The sequence below is a fragment of the Gouania willdenowi genome, chromosome 3 (assembly GCF_900634775.1).
Source record: "Gouania willdenowi chromosome 3, fGouWil2.1, whole genome shotgun sequence".
Classification (NCBI taxonomy): domain Eukaryota; kingdom Metazoa; phylum Chordata; class Actinopteri; order Blenniiformes; family Gobiesocidae; genus Gouania; species Gouania willdenowi.
In genome coordinates this window covers 22,373,976-22,391,617 of record NC_041046.1, presented here as the reverse complement: position 1 = coordinate 22,391,617, position 17,642 = coordinate 22,373,976, and the positions used below count along the sequence as shown (strand labels likewise).

The window sequence follows — 17,642 nt, the reverse complement described above, 5'->3', positions numbered from 1 at the left end:
GTGTGGCTAAGGTGGGCTGTGTGTGCGTGTGTGTGTGTGTGTGTGTGTGTGTGTGTGTGTGTGTGTGTGTGTGTGTGTGTGTGTGTGTGTGTGTGTGTGTGTGTGCGTACGTGAAAAATAGAGACTGAAATGCAGCTTTGCCATCTGCTCTGACATGATGGTGATCGAAGTAAAGCCCACCAGAGAAAAGGGGTGAGTTATAAATAGAGTATCATGTTTAAAAATAGCAACAACACTCACCTTGAGGAGACCATATACATTTGGTCTCAGGTGGTAGAGTGGTCGTCCTCTGTTCGAGAGGTTGGGGGTTTGATCCCAGGGCTATACCTGTCAAAGCATCCTTGGGCAAGACACTGAACGCTAAGTTGCTCATTGATACTCATGAATGATTTCAATGACACTCATTGAAATCACCCCTCTTAGTATAGCATATAACATGACTGATCTCACAAAAGTAGTTTGTAGCTTCTTCCTTAGAAGAGCATCTGAATTAGTATTACTCATGTTATATCTAGACACTATAAACTAAGGGACAATGAAACTATCAGAACATTCATCGTTACAGCATTAATAAGTGAATCTCTTTTGGTGATTGTACTTCCTGTGGTAGTTTTTGGCGTTGTGGACAGGTACAAATCATCCCCATCAGCATGATTCTCGATCGAAAAGAGGAAAGAAACAAGGTTGTATAAAAAAAATAAAAAATAAAAAAATGCAATAACTGTGCCATTACAAACCAAAGCCACTACACAGTCCTGCCTCATGTACACTGACACAATCCTTCATCCATCTTAATCTGGCCGTTGTCAAGCAACGTTCACTATTGTTTCTGTCTTTGAAACAGCCAAACTGAGGACAAAGTATTCACTTTCTTACACCTGACCCATAACTAATAGGTGCACTAAAGACAAATGTTGCTGTTCACTTTACATGTCACGTGTGAAAATGTTTTTATTTCTACCGCAAAAAATAACATGTGGCTGTTTTTAAAAATAATACAGGACAAGGAGGAGCTTTTCTCTATCTAATATAACATAAATGTGAACAAATGACCTAACCCTGAATACCACAGGTTCAGATCAGCAGGAAATCCATGTAAAAAAATAACAGCCAATTAGTTAATGTGTTCTGACATACATTTTCTCCATTAAATATCTGCCACTGAGACTAAAACCTAAAATCTAAATAGAACACATGAATGTTAAAAAAAGGCACATACACCATGCAAACACACAACCATGCATACAGAAATCCTAGACACCAACTCATGTCAACAATTACAGAGTACAGTAATCTCCTTTCCTGTAAGCCGATGTCGGTAGGATGTTTGCGTACCAACCAGCTGTGAAGTAATGAGCCATTACTGTACTAAGTCACCCAGTGAGTCACGCACTAACTTGGTACTTCTGCCATGACTGCAGCTATTCTATAGTTTGTTGAGACTCATTTTACCCTTCCACACTAGAGAGGACTAAATACTTGACCTGTGACCTTTGTGGTTAGGCAATATTACAATATGCAATATTTGTTATATTTCGCAGGGAATCATTTTTATGTATTAGAAGATTATCAAATAGTAACGTATGACAGCTGATAGAGATTTTATAAAAAGAGAAACATGAATATAATCTTTTACAGGTGTGACTATTTGGGGGCTTGTCCGCTCCTTTAGTTTTGATGCACCTGTTGTTTATTCACGTGATTTTTGAAAGGAGTCAGGATAGTTGTCAATAGAATGGCGTTTTCTGTCTTACGTGTGTGGCTGGATGTAGTGACGTAGGTTTGAGTATTTTTGTGTGTGTCTTTTGGAGATTGTTGTGCAGGCGTGTACGGTATTTGGTGTAGAAAGGAGCTTGGTTTTTGAGGAGGGGAGAGGTTTTTGCTGTTTACTGCTGCTTTAAGTCACATTAGTATCAGGTGACACTTACTGTAAATGGCATCCTGATAATGTAACAGTTGTGTTTTATTTTCCTCTGAGCTTGTTTAGCTGTAATTCTGAGGAGGGGGTGCGGTTGCTTAGATCATTTTGGTGGGCCTTGGTGATCCAAGTTCACGAACGCCTTGAGCAAAGTGTTAACGGTGGTGTTTTTTAGTAAATTTATCATAGAGAACAACTGAAGCATGTATGACCCGACACTGATCCATGGGAGTTTGATGAGTTTATCGTTCATTTGTTATCACCTGTCAGTGTTGAAAAAAAACAACTGACAATTAAATGGAATTTATGAGATTTGTGAGTGTTTCAATGGATAGTTTCTTGAACTCAGCACTAAAAATTAAATTCAAATGCATGGTGGAAGCAGCAGTGCAGTTGGACGTGACGCTGCTGGATGTCACATCCAATGCACGTGTCCTTATATTGGCATTAAAGGATGTTTTAAACACATAGAGACTGTGATCATCTCATTAAAAAGTACAGTACACATATCACCATGATTCAATTGTCATTTGTTTCGATTTAAAATCAGAACTAAACATTTATCATGATATTCAGTTCAATTTCCTTTGAAAACACTGCATTAAAGTAGTAGAATAAATAGTGAGAAATGTAGAACAGAAGTCTTTTTGACTCTTTTTCCATTTGTAGATATTTGTAAAGTATTTTAAAGCACCACAAAATGACATACGTTTCAAAATGATGACGTGGTTTCATGTGAGTGTGTCTGTGGTCTGCTGCAGGTAAACCTAAGCCTGCTGCTTAATCCTGGTCGAGAGCCGGTTTACGCCACAGACTGTGTTTCCATGGCAACTAAGGTGTTTTCTCTTTGACAGTTCCAGTTAGATCCCGGTTTAACTGAGCCGGATTCTCAGGTTTAACCTGGAAATAAACCTGAGCTGGGTTTGATGAAATACCCCGCGTTAACACAAACACAAAAGAGTCAAAACATGAGCAATAAACTGAAACAATAGGACTTGCTGAAAAAAAGAGATGAACTAAAAGAGGAAAAAAAAAACATCAAATGTGTGGAAGCATGTTGTAAAACTTAAACTAGTTAATGAAAATAGTTTAAAAAGTTAATCTATCATCACAGGATCATCATTTCTACAATTCTAACATAGGCTACATCATTTTGGACAGTGGAGGGAATTTTGCATCTGGAGAAAACCTGGCAACCCTGATGGAAGGTGGATTTAAACCAACAACCTTCAGCATTGTAGTCCTCTATACTAAGTGCTATGAAAGTTACAATAAATAAAATGTCTATGTCTTCACTGCACAACAAAACTATATTATTTGTAAAACAAATGAACTTAATGTGTTTTACAATGTTTCACGTTGAAATATCAAACAATAACATTTTAAAATGCTGTTGGCCTGAAACACGTACAGTACGTGCAGGCTTGCAGCTCTAAAAAAAGAAGATATAACTTGAGTAAAGTAGAGAGGCTAAGGCTAATATGTAAGGTAAATAATCACAGTAAAAATAAGGATTTAAAGATTTTTTTAAAAACAACTTTGTGAAAGGTATCAACCATTTATAAACAAGAAATGCTCCAAAAGAAGGTCAATCTTCAAAAGGTAACAGTAAAAGAAACTTTATCAGAAATAGGAGGCTACAGGGACATCCTGTGGTCATTGTGGTGCAGTGTGTGTGTGTGTGTGTGTGTGTCCCACTATGCTTGTGTGGACATTTATTGTTTTTTAATGTTTATGCCTTATTATAGCCTTACCTCTGATCTTTGGTGTTTGTCACTTTTTTCTTATTTTTCATGCCTGACTGCATTTTTAGGGTCTTGTGGTAGCCTTATCTCAGGAAAGCTAGTTTCAAAGTTTTTCATGCCTTACTATAGCCTTATCTCTGATTTTGCGTGTTTGTCACTTTTCTCGTCATTTTTCATTTTCCACTTTTTTTCTCATATCTCATGCCTGACTGCATTTTCGTCCCAGTTTAAGTGTGCTCATCACATTTGCACTAGTTTTCATGGACTTTTGATTCGTATTTGACTTTTAATTTTAGGTTATTTGAGTTGAAAAATGTTACAGTGTTGACACATGCTGTGCTGGAATAATGGGATTTGAACCTGTGCTCTTACAGCTGACACTTCTTGTGGCATATTTGACTTTTACTTTATTCTCATCGATATCTAAAAAAAACTGTAGTTTTTAAATTTTTATGCCTTACTGTACTTTACCTCTGATTTTGCGTGTTTGTCACTTTTATCATTTAGAACTATTTTTCTCATTTCTCATGCCTGACTGCATTTTCATCCCAGTTTAAGTGTGCTCATCATATTTGCACTAGTTTTTAGGTTCTTGTGATAGCCTTATCTCAGAAAAAAAGATGCCAAAGTTTTTCATGCCTTTCCTCTGATGTTGAGTGTTTGTACACTGACTTACTAAGAACAGTGCTTGTGACATATTTGAATTTTAATTTCAGGTTTTTTGAGTTGAAAAACATTACTGACACATGCAGGAATGGGATTTGAACCCTTGCTCTGCTGTGCCAGAGTCACAGCTTGACAAAGTACACTAAAGCTCCTCGTATTAGTGGCACATCTTGTGGCGTATTTGACTTTTACTTTTATCTTATCCTAAAAAAAATTACAGTTTTTAAATGTGTATGCCTTATTAAAGCCTTACCTCAATTTTTTTTGTGTTTGTCACTTTTTTCTGATTTTTGATGCATGCCTGACTGCATTTTCATCCCAGTTAATTGTGTTCATCACATTTGCACTAGCATTTAGGGTCTTATGATCCCCTTATCTCAGGAAGAAAAAAAAATCCGAAGTTTAAAAAAAAATAATTCTGCCTTACCTTTTATTTTGCGTTTGTCACTTTTTTACTCATTTCTCATTTACCACTTTTTTTCAACTCATTTTCATGCCTTATTGCGTTTTCAGCTCAGTTTAAATGTGCTCGTCACATAGGCACTAGTTCTCATGGACTTCTGATAACCTTATCTCAGAAAAAAAAATTACAAAGTTTTTCAATTTTTATGCCTTACCATAACCATAACCTTACCTCTGGCACTTTTTTCTTATTTTTCATTTTCCACATTTTTTTTTTCTCATTTCTCATGCCTGACTGCATTTTCATCCCAGTTTAAGTGTGCTCATCATATTTGCACTAGTTTTCATGGACTTCTGATAGCCTTATCTAAAAAAAACAACAAAATTTTTTCAATTTGTATGCCTTACTCTAGCCTTACCTCTGATTTTAGATTATTTGAGTTGAAAAATATTCACAGATTGTGTTGGCACATGCTATAACTAATGGAAGAAAGGGATTTGAACCGTTGCTCCGCTGTGCCAGAGTCACAGCTTTACACAGTACACTAAAGCTCCTCTTACTACTAACTTTTCACGTGGCGTATTTGACTTTGAAATTTATCTCATCTATATCTAAAAAAAATAGTTTTTCAATATTTATGCCTTGCTATACTTTACCTCTGATTTGTTTGTCACTTTATTCCTAATCTTTCATTTTCATTTTTTCATTTTGCCCTTTTTTTCTAATTTTTCATGTCTGTCTGCATTTTCATTCCAGTTTAAATGTGATCATCATTTTTGCACTAGTTTTTAGGGTCTTGTCATTGCCTTATCGCAGACAAAAAAAAAAACAAACAAAGTTTTTCATGCCCTACTTCTGACAGTGCTCGTTGCATATTTGACTTTTAATTTTAGATTTTTGGAGTTGAAAAACTTTACTGACTGTGTTGACACATGCCGTGTCTAATAGAGAAATTAGATTTGAACCCATCCGACACTGTGTCAGAGTCACAGCTTGACACACTATACTAAAGTTCCTCATGCTGACCCTTCTGGTGTTGTATTTGACTTTTATTTTAATTTCATCTATATCTAAAAAGAATTACAGTTTTTCAATTGTTATGCCTTGCTATTTTTTTTTTATTTATGCCTTTTATACCTCTGATTTTGCGTTTGTCACTTTTTTTCTCATTTATCACTTTTTTTCCTCATTTTTCAGGCCTTACTGCATTTTCATCCCAGTGCTCATCATATTTGCACTAGTTTTTAGGGTCTTATGATAGTCTTATCTCAGAAAGGAAAATGGGTACATTTTTCATGCCTTACCTCTGATATTGAGTTTTGTACACTGACTTACTAAGAACAGTGCTTGTGGCATATTTGACTTTTAATTTCTGTTTTTTTGAGTTGAAAAATATTACTGACACATGCAGGAACGGGATTTGAACCCCTGCTCTGCTGTGCCAGAGTCACAGCTTAACACAACACACTAAGGCTCCTGTGATGACTGATCCTTCTTGTGGCGTATTTGACTTTTATTTTTATCTTAACTAAAAAATTGTATGTCTTATTATTGCCTTACCTCTGATTTTGGGTGTTTGTAACTTTTTCTGATTTTTCATGCCTTATTGCATTTTCATCCCAGTTTAAATGTGCTCATCAGATTTCCACGAGTTTTCATGGACTTGTGATAGCCTGATCTAAAAAAAAAAAAAAGTTTTTCATGCCTTACCTCTGATTGTGAGTGTTTGTACACTGACGTACTGAGAACAGTGCTGGTAGCGTATTTGACTTTTACTTCTAGGTTATTTGAGTTGAAAAAAGACACAGATTCTCGTGTTGACACGTGCTGTGCTGGAAGAATGGGATACAAACCTGTGCTCTGCCGTGCCAGAGTCACAGCTTGACACACTACACTAAAACTCCTCTTACTGCTGTCATTTCTCATAGCGTATTTGACTTTTATCTTATCTAAAACAGTTTTTTAAAATGTTGTGCCTTACCTCTGATTTTGCGTTTTTGTTGCTTTTTTCTTATTTTTCATTTTCCACTTTTTTTTCTTCTCATTTTTCATACCTGACTACATTTTCATCCCAGTTTAAATGTGATCATTATATTTGCACTAGTTTTTAGGGTCTTGTAATTGTCTTATCTAAAAAAAAAACTAAAAAAATAAAAAGTTTTTCATGCCTTACCACTGATTTTGAGTGTTTGTATACTGACTAACTAAGAACAGTGCTCGTTGCATGTTTGACTTTTAGTTTTAGGTTATTTGAGTTGAAAAATGTTATTGGTTCTAAGTGTTGACACATGCTGTGTGTTATGGAGGAAGCAGTTTTTCAGTTTTATGCCTTACTATACTTTACCTCTGATTTTGCATGTTTGTCACTTTATTCTTATTTATTATTTACCACTTTTTTTCTTCTCATTTTTCATGCCTGACTGCATTTTCATCCCAGTTTAAATGTGCTCATCATATTTGCACTAGTTTTTAGGGTCTTGTGATAGCCTTATCTCAGAAAAAAAGATGGCAAAGTTTTTCATGCCTTTCCTCTGATGTTGAGTGTTTGTACACTGACTTACTAAGAACAGTGCTTGTGACATATTTGAATTTTATTTTCAGGTTTTTTGAGTTGAAAAACATAACTGACACATGCAGGAATGGGATTTGAACCCTGGGTCTGCTGTGCCAGAGTCACAGCTTGACAAAGTACACTAAAGCTCCTCGTACTAGTGGCACATCTCATGGCATATTTGACTTTTACTTTTATCTTATCCTAAAAAAATTACAGTTTTTAAATGTGTATGCCTTATTAAAGCCTTACCTCAATTTTTTTTGTGTTTGTCACTTTTTTTCTGATTTTTCATGCATCCCTGACTGCATTTTCATCCCAGTTTAATGTGTTCATCACATTTGCACTAGCATTTAGGGTCTTATGATCGCCTTATCTCAGGAAGAAAAAAAAATTCAAAGTTTTAAAAAAAATAATAATTATGCCTTACCTTTTATTTTGCGAATTTATCACTTTTTTACTCATTTCTCATTTACCACTTTTTTTCAACTCATTTTCATGCCTTATTGCGTTTTCAGCTCAGTTTAAATGTGCTCGTCACATATGCACTAGTTCTCATGGACTTCTGATAACCTTATCTCAGAAAAAAAAATTACAAAGTTTTTCAATTTTTATGCCTTACCATAACCTTTCCTCTGATTTTCTGTGTTTGTCATTTTTTCCTTATTTTTCATTTTCCACGTTTTTTGTAATTTTTCATGCCTTACTGCATTTTCATCCCAGTTTATGTGTGCTCATCACATTTGTACGAGTTTTCACTATATAGCATTATCTAAAAATTAAATTAAAAACTAAAAAAAAATCAATAAAAAAAAATAAATCTATTTTTATACCTTATTGACAAGTTTAATTTCTGGGTTAATAAATGTCTTCCTGCTTTTTTGTAGCTTGTCTTTGTGTACATTAATGTATTTGTAAATAGTATGTTAGTTTAAAGTGTGTGTGTGTGTGTGTGTGTGTGTGTGTGTGTGTGTGTGTGTGTTCCCTGTGACGGTTTATGTGAGGACGTGGCGAACAGACGCTCTGCGCAGACTCACTGGAACAAACACTGACCGCAGACGCGCGGTGTGTATACGTGGGTCCTCCACGTGGACTGTGCCATTGATGAAAACACGATCTCCATAGCAACTGAGGGCGGGAAGGGGGTGGGCGCGTGCAGCAGCCCCTGCGCAATGCAGAGCGCGGACTGCAGCAAAGCTGAAACCTGTAACCTGGACCATACTCCTATAGCACACGCTCACTATGCAGACTGGTAGGTACACATCCTGCAGAGAAGTTTTCACCCGCTTCTGGTCGATCACTTTGTGATGTAATTTGGTCTCTCTGTGATGTAATGATGTAATGCGGGCGCTGGGTGAGTGTTGGGATGAAGGGACAGTGATGTCAGTGTCTACTCTACTCAGCAATGGATCAGCTGTGGGTCATGTGTGCTGTTCAGCATCCATGTTTTATCTCTACAATCCCCACACAGGAAGCTGCAGAGATGCTTATCATACTGCATCCTCTCAGAATCAAACTGAGTATATACAGTAGATGTGGAGGGATACCATTGAATATGCAATAATGGACCATGAGACCATCCATCGCTAAGTGAAGGGCTACAGAGCTGCTCTGACTTGGGTTGTTACCATTACATTTATGTATATATAGATAGTCTGCCCATGCATGCATGAATATATATATATATATATATATATACTGTATATATGTACTTGTACGACCGGACGCATATGTGTGTATATTAATATATGTAAAATTCTGCACATAACCTTGTCCCCTTTTATAACATTTATAACTTAATTATAAATTGTGTTCTATATGGAAGCCTATATTATTATTTAATTTTAATCTTATTGTTTTGCACACATTTTATATAATTGAATCTTTTCGTGTGTACATGGTTCTCACACTTGCTTTGACAATGTAAACCTGTTTTCTCATGCCAATAAAGCTGTTTTGAATTGAATTGTTTTTAGTGCACAGCAGTCCAAATGAATCCCATCTTAGTCTCAAGTGTTTATGGTAGCAGTTTTCCAGTGTGTTCCAAAGCATGATAGTGCTGTACATAATCATTGGAGGGTTATTTTTATGGACTTAATAAAGAGTGATTTGTGGGACAAATGTATAAAGTGATCACAGATATATACTCTGCGCTTTCAGGTGAATTCACAAAGTCCCACCTGGACCGACTGCTCTCTTGTGCTCTGCTTGTGTTCCTTCTCATAAACCTATGCCTGGCAGCTCCAGAGAGGTTTCAGAGGTAATCTCAATAAATGACTAGAATATATGTACACAGGTTAACTTAAAAAAAGAAGGTATGTCAAAGGTTTTTTTTTCTATTTCACAGACATGAACCTGTAGATACCCCTCCCTCTGCACAGCTGGCGAATCCTTTTGACTCAGGAGAGGAGGAGCGCAGGTAAAATCTACCAAAAACCTCTTTGTTATTCTTCTAAATATAAGATGCAGTTCTTACCAACCTCAGTCACATCTGAGCGCCCTACAGTTCCTCTAGTTTCTAATCATTAACTGGACTTTGGCTGCTCTGTTGTGTTAACGACTGGGCCTATCCTTTAGGTGATAAGATTACAAGAAATGCCGAATGCTGTGTTTTATGTTACACCGTAGAGAATCAAGATCGTCCCACCTGTCACAACACTGTAAAGACTATGAAGTTGACTTAACTTCTTCTTCTTTTTTTTTTCTTTTTTTTTAAATGCAAACTTGGTCCTTAAAAATACTATAATGTTTACTTAGATTAATTAGATTTGATTAAAAATCTAGAGGAGAAACACAAAGTGCCTCACATTTGAAGGAAACCATGTCATGTTAAACTGTAAATTGGCAGACATCATTAGTAGTGTGGAGGAAACACAATAGTGGGTTGCATTTCTTGTTGTTTTTTATGTCTTCCTCATAGAGTTGAATGCATGCTTTCTTAAATGTATTTCATTCTGTGTTTACCACAGATTGCTGCAGAGTTACATTAAGTCCAGTCTGAAGAACAGCTCAGGAGAACCTGAGATCCACACCAGGGAACAAGGTTTACAGGACTTCCTATTAATAAAACCCTCGACTCAACACAAACGTCTTCAGACATTGTTTATTCTGTTGAATAAGAAACAAATTTAAATGATAAGAACTGAAAATGTTGACATAATATTATTTAATGCAGTATACCTCTCAGTATTTAAGTAGCAAAGAACAGCAGGAAAGTTTATGGCGATATACTGAAGTTTGACTAAAAGTCTATTTCATTACAACAAGAATCCGCCGACCAAGACAAAGAGATCAAAACTGAGGCGTTAAAGTAAAATCCAAGTTTGAAGAGCCCCACACACAGCTGTTTGTCTGTGCTCTAGGGGTACATTGTGATGTATCAATGATCAAACAACGTAATGGATTGAAAATGGATGAGTGTTGATGACTGTCTAATAATTTAATTCAAAGTTTAAGAAAATGTCCATAACATGTAATACATACTGCAGCATTTTACAGAACGCATTTCATGTTTGTCCTCTAAATTTCTGTTACAGAAGTATTCTTTCTCCTCCGTCTGTACGACTATGATCGCAGTGGATTCTTGGATGGATTGGAGATGATGAAGCTGCTTTCAGACTACAACTCTTATCATTCACCCAATGCACAGACCAGTGAGCAGGTGAGCTGGAGTGGTTGAGGGTTTGTGTCTATTGTGTTCTTCCACGACTGCTACTTTGAAATATTTGTGCAAGCGCTTTTAACTACCAATGTTATGTTTTGTTTACTCTGACTACAGGTGGTTTCCATGGTAGACTCCTTGCTTCAGTCTCAGGATGTAAATGAGGATGGGCTGCTGACCCCATCTGAGCTGCTGTCTCCATCACTCAGTCACTCAGAGGTATACGATATACAAACGCAAGTAAAAACAAGTAATACTGCATTAAAGCATACTGTCAGTGTCAAGTGACTGTAAAATTGATATTTTGAGATTAAAGAGCAACTAAACTCCAACACCCCCTTTTCTGCTGAATACAAATGTCTCAATAATAATGCATTAGATTTTATATAGCACTTTGTCATTGACACTCAAAGCGCTTTACATTGATGTGCATTATTCTTTCACTCCACACACAGTGGTGGCAAGCTACTATTGTGGCAACAGCTGCCCTGGGGCAGACTGACAGAAGCGAGGCTGCCATAGTGCGCCATCGGTCCCATACTAGGCAATTTGGGTAAAGTCATGAACAACGACAATGACTTGGCTAAAGCGGGATCCCAACCCCCAACTCTTCAGTTATTGGACGACCCACTCTACCACTGAGCCACGGTGGTCGATGGGTATGAAATAGTGCTGTTGGTTGTTACTGGTCCAACTCTCAATATTTTAGTCAAAGTATTTTAATATGGCACATTTTGTTGTAAAATGTCAGAGTGACTGCCCTCTATGGGTTGAAACTCAGCTATTACAATTGATTTTTGCTATTGGCTGAGAACAAGATCATGTGACATTTTGGGACCATCTTGCATCACAAACAAGCACTGTTAGCCCCGCCCCATTTATAAAAACTATCACATGTGGGCTCTAAAATTTGTGGAGAGTAGGTTGGATTGAGAGAAATGTAAATTGAGAGGTATATTGAGTAATGAGTAGCTAGTTAACATAGCATAGATTGTTCATTGGAGATTTTATTGTATAGGCTGGGCGTGTCTTAACTGCTCCAGGAGCCCCGCCCATAATCAAGGAATTTTTTGAATTTCCCTCTTAGTGGCAGATCAGGGGAAACAGGGGTTTAGTTACTCTTTAAGTTTAACTAAACTTTTAACATTAACTCAACATGTGTGTTAAGTGTTCTTTTCTGTGTCGTTATTTTGTATGCAATGTTACTGCATGTTTTTTGTCTCAAAGGATTCAAATGCGTCCAAGCATGAGCGGGAGGAGAAAATAGGCGCGGTGGCATCCAATGTGAATGCTGGAGCCTCAGAGCCACTAGAAGACGGTGGGACGCAAGAAGGAGCTCAGCTTCAGGACGAAGAACAGCCTCAAAAGGAAACAAAAGCAGTAGGAAATGAAGAAGAAGAAAAAGCCATAGCAAACACTGACCATCATAAAGGAAAAGAAACGCCAGCAGAAGAGCAGCAACCAGTTCAGAGAATCCCAGTACATCAGGGGCAACCAGAGATATAACATTAGTAAATCAGCCACCAATCTAAGAATTAATGAATTACTTGAAAAGGTACTATGCTACACAAATATTTGTTGTTACTGTGCTGGGATTTTTTTCCCCAACTGATGCATTAATTCAGAGAAATTAATACAATCCAATATTGTTTTTCATAGAAAGCCAGATGCTGTCAATGTTAATGACTGGAAAGTAGAAAAAGATTTTGAATATTTTGTGTGTATTTTAAAAATTTCTGTGGAATAGAGCATACTTTCACAGTTTTTTCCCACCATTTGCTATGTTCACCATCTTTAGACACAAGTATTTCAATTACACATATCTTTGCTGTTGTTGTGGGTTAGGTACTGCTGCCTGATCTTGAGTTTGACTCTCGAGGTGGACCTTGGACTTGAGGAGTTTGCATGTTTTTCACACAGTCCAAAGTTTTGTAGGTTGGTTTCATGTGGGTCTGTTAGTGTGTGTGTGTGTGTGTGTGTGTGTGTGTGTGTGTGTGTGTGTGTGTGTGTGTGTGTGTGTGTGTGTGTGTGTGTGTGTGTGTGTGTGTGTGTGCGTGTGTGTGTGTGCGTGTGCGTGTGTGTGTGTGAGAGATGGCCTGGTATGCTTCCCTCCTTACACCTGATGTCAGCTATGTAAGGATGACAAATAGCCATAGAGACTAAATACATGAGTGGATGTGTGTGTTTATTTTATAATTTAATTTGCACACTTGGTGTTTATGGCTGATGGCTATGTGGCGGCTATATTAGCACAGTACTGTAATAAAAATTGTCTTCCTTTTAATTAATTTTTTCCCCTCGACAGCACCGGGAAAAAACAGGTTAAAGAAATTTGACTTTGATCCATTAAAGCTGTTTGGGTTAAAATGTTAGTTGTTTTTTCAATTTTAAAATAAAGTAACTAAGTCTTTTTTTTTTGTTTTGACAGTTTGTTGCAATATCATAATTTCAAAAGCCACATTTTTGGTTTATTATCAGAATTGACAACTAAAAGTAAATAAAAACAAAACTCTTGTCTGTTGTTTGTTCAACACTGACTGTAAAAACTGTTATTGCTACTGTAGCCGATTTTATTTTTCACAATATGTCATTATTTTATAGCCTACTCCCATTGTTTTTATCTCTTGTTTTCACATTTGTGAAGAGTGCATGAATTTATTTGCGCATTTCACGTCACAAAGTGTTCATAGGACAAATAAACCCTTTTACGACATGCTTAAAAACACTCACTTAAAAATGATTGCGAAACAACTGGACAAAACAGATAGAAACGCATTTATAATGTTAAAGTATGTCAAATCAAATTGGTGTTAGAAAAAAAGAAAGAAAAATGGGGTCAGTGTCATGTACTGAGTCTTCGGCGTACTGAAATTATATATGCGCATGCGCGCACATGCGCACTAACGGAAAATGTATTTTTGCTAAATTAAAAAAAAGAAAACAATTTTTTTTGTATAATTTTGTTTTCAAAGTGAACAGTCACGTGTTTTATCTGTTTATTGGATCAGATTAGGGTTATAATCTCAGTACGGAGGTAAACCCAGTACGTGACACCGGTACTCGTGGGCTGGCACGCAGTCGGTTGCTAGGCGACGAAACGACAACTGATGTCATCATGGCGGATAGTGGACAGAAAGCAGGTTTGTGTTGATACAACTACTACACAGAGTCTTTCCGAGTATTGCTCGGTTCAAACGTGGGAAAGCAAATATTCACCGACTGACCGCACTGTGCCTGTCCGTTAGAAAGTGTTCTGTCAGACTTCCGGAAGAGGATTAAAGCAGCGTTTGAAGCGTTTGACCACGAGACTAACAACACGGTGGACGTAAGGTGAGCATCAGCTGCAGAGGAAAGTCCTCAACTCTTACTTTTCAGTGCAAGTACAACCATATTGATAGAATGAATGAGCTATAAACACATTTTAAATCATCTTGTTTTGTAAATAAGTGGAATGAAACAGTATTTAGTGCCTCCTAAATAATTTTTTTTATTTGTTTATTTTATTTAATATTTTTTTTTTTTTTTTTTATCATTTACGGTCATCTCCCTCCTTATGAGTGACCAAGACTGACCATATTTCCAGTTTATATTCTAATATAAATAATTTCTATCATTATTTTGTGTGTTCTTGGTGTCATTTTGTTGTTGTTTGTCTGTTCATTTTAGTATACAGTTTATCTTATTTTGTATGTTTCTATAATGTTTTGGGGTATTTTATAGTGATCTTGTGTATTTTTTTCTCATTTAGTGTGTGTTTGTTGTCGTTTTGTGTGTTTCTTGTAATAGTAAGCATATTTCTTTCTTTGTGTGTGTGTGTGTGTGTGTGTGTCATTTTGGGTATTTTGTTATTGTTTGTCTTTTATCCAGTATATTTTTCTCTTATTTTGCGTGGTTTTGTTGTCCTTTTGTGCGTTGCATGTAATATTTAGTGTGATTATCATTTTAAACTAAAAATAAACATTATTAAACTTATGTTTAATGCTTTTATTTGTTCATTTTCCTCTCTCTCTCTTTCTCTCGTACTCCCTGTAGTGCCATTGTGTACCCCCATTTGAGAAACCCTTGCATACGCCATTAGTTTAGACAAAAAAATGCAATGGAAAAGTGTGATTATAATTTTTAACTAAAAATAAACATAAAACCCTATATTTTTTGTGCTTTCATTTACTAATTTTCCTCTCTCTCTGTCTCAAGTACCCCCTGTAGTGCCATATGTGGCATATGCACAGCTGTTAGCTCAAATTAAAAAACAAAATAAATAGAATAAAACAAGAGCACTCAGAGAGAGCTCCAAATATTCTCTGAGCCAGATTACAACAGTTTTCTGCAGTGATCCATTCACACTTTAAAGGATTGTAAGAAAACTATATTCCCATTAACCATAACTCATCGCTCAGCCTGCTGATTCAGATGAGTATATAAATGACCGCACCATTGGTATGTAGATATGTTACATATCCTTAAAGTCATCTCTAGCAGTAAATTGCAACAATAACACATATTTGTGCTCCTGCTTCAATCTCCTGCAGTCAGTTCACCTTAAAACCTTTTTATTACAACTTCTGCCTCGAATTTTACCCTATTATAGTTTCACTAAAATGTAATATAATACCAAATGTACACTTTAACATTTTACATACAAAGATTCTTCTTTGTGTTATTTGTGTTTCTCTAGGGACATTGGCACCATCCTCTACTCACTTGGTTGCTTTCCCTCTCAGGCAGACCTGCATGACATCATAGCTGAGGTCAGAATACGGAGTGATCATATCTAGTAAAATAAAGTCATATAATTATTTGTAAAGTCTTATTATATTTCTTTAATAAGGGCAGAAATACAATGACATGGATAGCCAGGAGTCAACAAGTGGTTTCCATATGTCTACAGAATGTTTGGTATCTGTCTGGATTGCTTAGGCATTTTTTACAAAAAAAACCTTGATGGCTTTGAGAAGCTTTTTTTTTTTTTTTTTTTAAATATTCAGAGGTTGTTTGAACATCTCTCATTGGTGCAGGTGGAGGAAGACCATTCAGGACTAATTCATCTGGACCGAGTCCTCCCAACAATGACTAAAATACTGCTGGAGAACAAGTAAGCTAGAATCTTTATGCCCCTGGCAATGACTATACTTACAATTTCCTTTCACACCATTTTTATATATATATATATGTTGTCAGTAATGAGACTCCTTTCTTCTTTAGGTTTCCTCCAATCCCTGAGGATGTTTTGCTTCAGGCCTTTGAAGTGAGAGCTTGATTTTTCACTCAGTCATACATTATTATATTCACTCAACACATGCTTATCTCAGCTAATTTAGAACAAATTTGACCTCAAGTGGGGTCAAACTTTGAACAGTATATTGGCATTATCATTTGAACATGTAATTAACCACCTAGTTTACAGAAGCATTCAGTAGTCTATTAGAGTATTCCATTTCTGAGTCACTTAATCCTTGTTTTCTGTTATTTATATTCTGATCACAGTCATCCCATGGCCTTCATGGATGATTGTTTGACAGGCTTTGTGTTTGACATACTTATCGTAGGTTGTAAAAGGCTCCATCCCTGCAAGAACCTGAGGAGCATGATCTGAGTGGATGTACAGAAACTTGTTTCCACATATGACTCTTTTTTTTACTGCTATTATAAAACACATTAGTTGTACTCAGGATTTAGTATGGTAAATTGACTTGGTTTATAACGTCCTTTATTCACCACTGCAGTAGCTCCAGCCAGTGCTTTGGGAGCGTTGTAGTTTGTCTTCTTCAAAAACAGCACCTGCTCATGAGACATAGAGGGGAAATCCCTGAATTTGACCCCCCAACCACCTGATTAAAAATGACATTTGTAGCTCCAGAGCCACCTTATGTATTATTTAAATACAACTATGGACAGAAGTATAATTGATGTGTTACACTGTATTCCCAGGTTCTGGACAAGGATAAAAAAGGATTCCTTGACCCTGAGCAGCTGACTAAGTACATGACACAGGAAGGTAAAGTCAAAGCTAAAGCTTTTGGTTTTCCGTTGTCACATTGAGATTTAAATGTGTGCTGAAATGACAAACACTGAATTTTGACTTTTGCACATATTGCTTACAGTTAACTAAAAGCTTTGTTGTGCACGTGTTCCATAATTCTACTCTTTGAACCAGGTGAGCCCTTCACTCAGGAGGAGATGGATGAGATGCTGACAGCACATGCTGACCGAGAGGACAACCTCTTTTATTACAAAGACCTTCTCGGTCAGCTCACCATTGACTCCAGCCTGTAGCAAGCACTGCCGTGGATAGATCAGTTTATGCAAATGTTTTCAGGCCAGCACAAATTCTGCAGGAAACAAATCTAAGATAAGATTTTTCTTTTAAACCTCAACTGCAGAAAAACGTTTGAAACCTGAGTCACTCGGGTTCATTATTTCCATGTTCTTCAGTAGAGCTTTGTAAATACAGTCAATGGACTAAATTTAGCAGCATAAGTGATCTGAAGAGTGCAATGTTTCTGAAAGTCATTTCCAATGGAAATAACTTGTATTAGAACAACCAATATAGACTCCTACCATGTGTCAGCACTGCAGCCATTCTCTTAAGCAATATATATCATGTGCATTATACTACTTTAAATAACCTGGCAACATGCAACATAAATTATAGAATGAAAGTGATAATGTTCGAGGTGTTTTTTTTTTTGGCTTGTGTG

The 17,642-nt window shown here is 36.5% G+C and overlaps 2 protein-coding genes across 2 annotated transcripts; both read left to right on the top strand.

The window, feature by feature from the left end:
• Positions 1–8,303: 8,303 nt before the first annotated feature.
• cgref1 (cell growth regulator with EF-hand domain 1) lies at positions 8,304–13,453 on the top strand. Its single transcript, XM_028436295.1, has 7 exons — positions 8,304–8,535; positions 9,444–9,543; positions 9,631–9,702; positions 10,253–10,326; positions 10,820–10,944; positions 11,062–11,163; positions 12,172–13,453. Exons 1-7 carry the CDS (start codon positions 8,526–8,528, stop codon positions 12,448–12,450), a joined length of 762 nt encoding a protein of 253 aa, XP_028292096.1. The 5' UTR covers positions 8,304–8,525; the 3' UTR covers positions 12,451–13,453.
• Positions 13,454–13,929: 476 nt separating this feature from the next.
• drc8 (dynein regulatory complex subunit 8) lies at positions 13,930–17,603 on the top strand. The gene is made up of 7 exons (XM_028436308.1): positions 13,930–14,084; positions 14,190–14,274; positions 15,620–15,692; positions 15,960–16,036; positions 16,147–16,189; positions 16,873–16,939; positions 17,099–17,603. The coding sequence occupies exons 1-7, from the start codon at positions 14,060–14,062 to the stop codon at positions 17,215–17,217; spliced, it is 489 nt and encodes a 162-aa protein (XP_028292109.1). The 5' UTR covers positions 13,930–14,059; the 3' UTR covers positions 17,218–17,603.
• The last annotated feature ends 39 nt before the right edge of the window (positions 17,604–17,642 follow it).

Excerpts from the sequence above, each read along its gene's own strand:
- drc8 (XM_028436308.1), top strand. The coding sequence starts at position 14,060 with ATGGCGGATAGTGGACAGAAAGCAG. Across the intron at positions 14,085-14,189 it reads GGATAGTGGACAGAAAGCAG|AAAGTGTTCTGTCAGACTTC; the intron begins GTTTGTGTTGAT and ends CCTGTCCGTTAG. Across the intron at positions 14,275-15,619 it reads AACAACACGGTGGACGTAAG|GGACATTGGCACCATCCTCT; the intron begins GTGAGCATCAGC and ends GTGTTTCTCTAG.
- cgref1 (XM_028436295.1), top strand. Across the intron at positions 9,703-10,252 it reads TCAGGAGAGGAGGAGCGCAG|ATTGCTGCAGAGTTACATTA; the intron begins GTAAAATCTACC and ends TGTTTACCACAG. Across the intron at positions 10,945-11,061 it reads ATGCACAGACCAGTGAGCAG|GTGGTTTCCATGGTAGACTC; the intron begins GTGAGCTGGAGT and ends CTCTGACTACAG.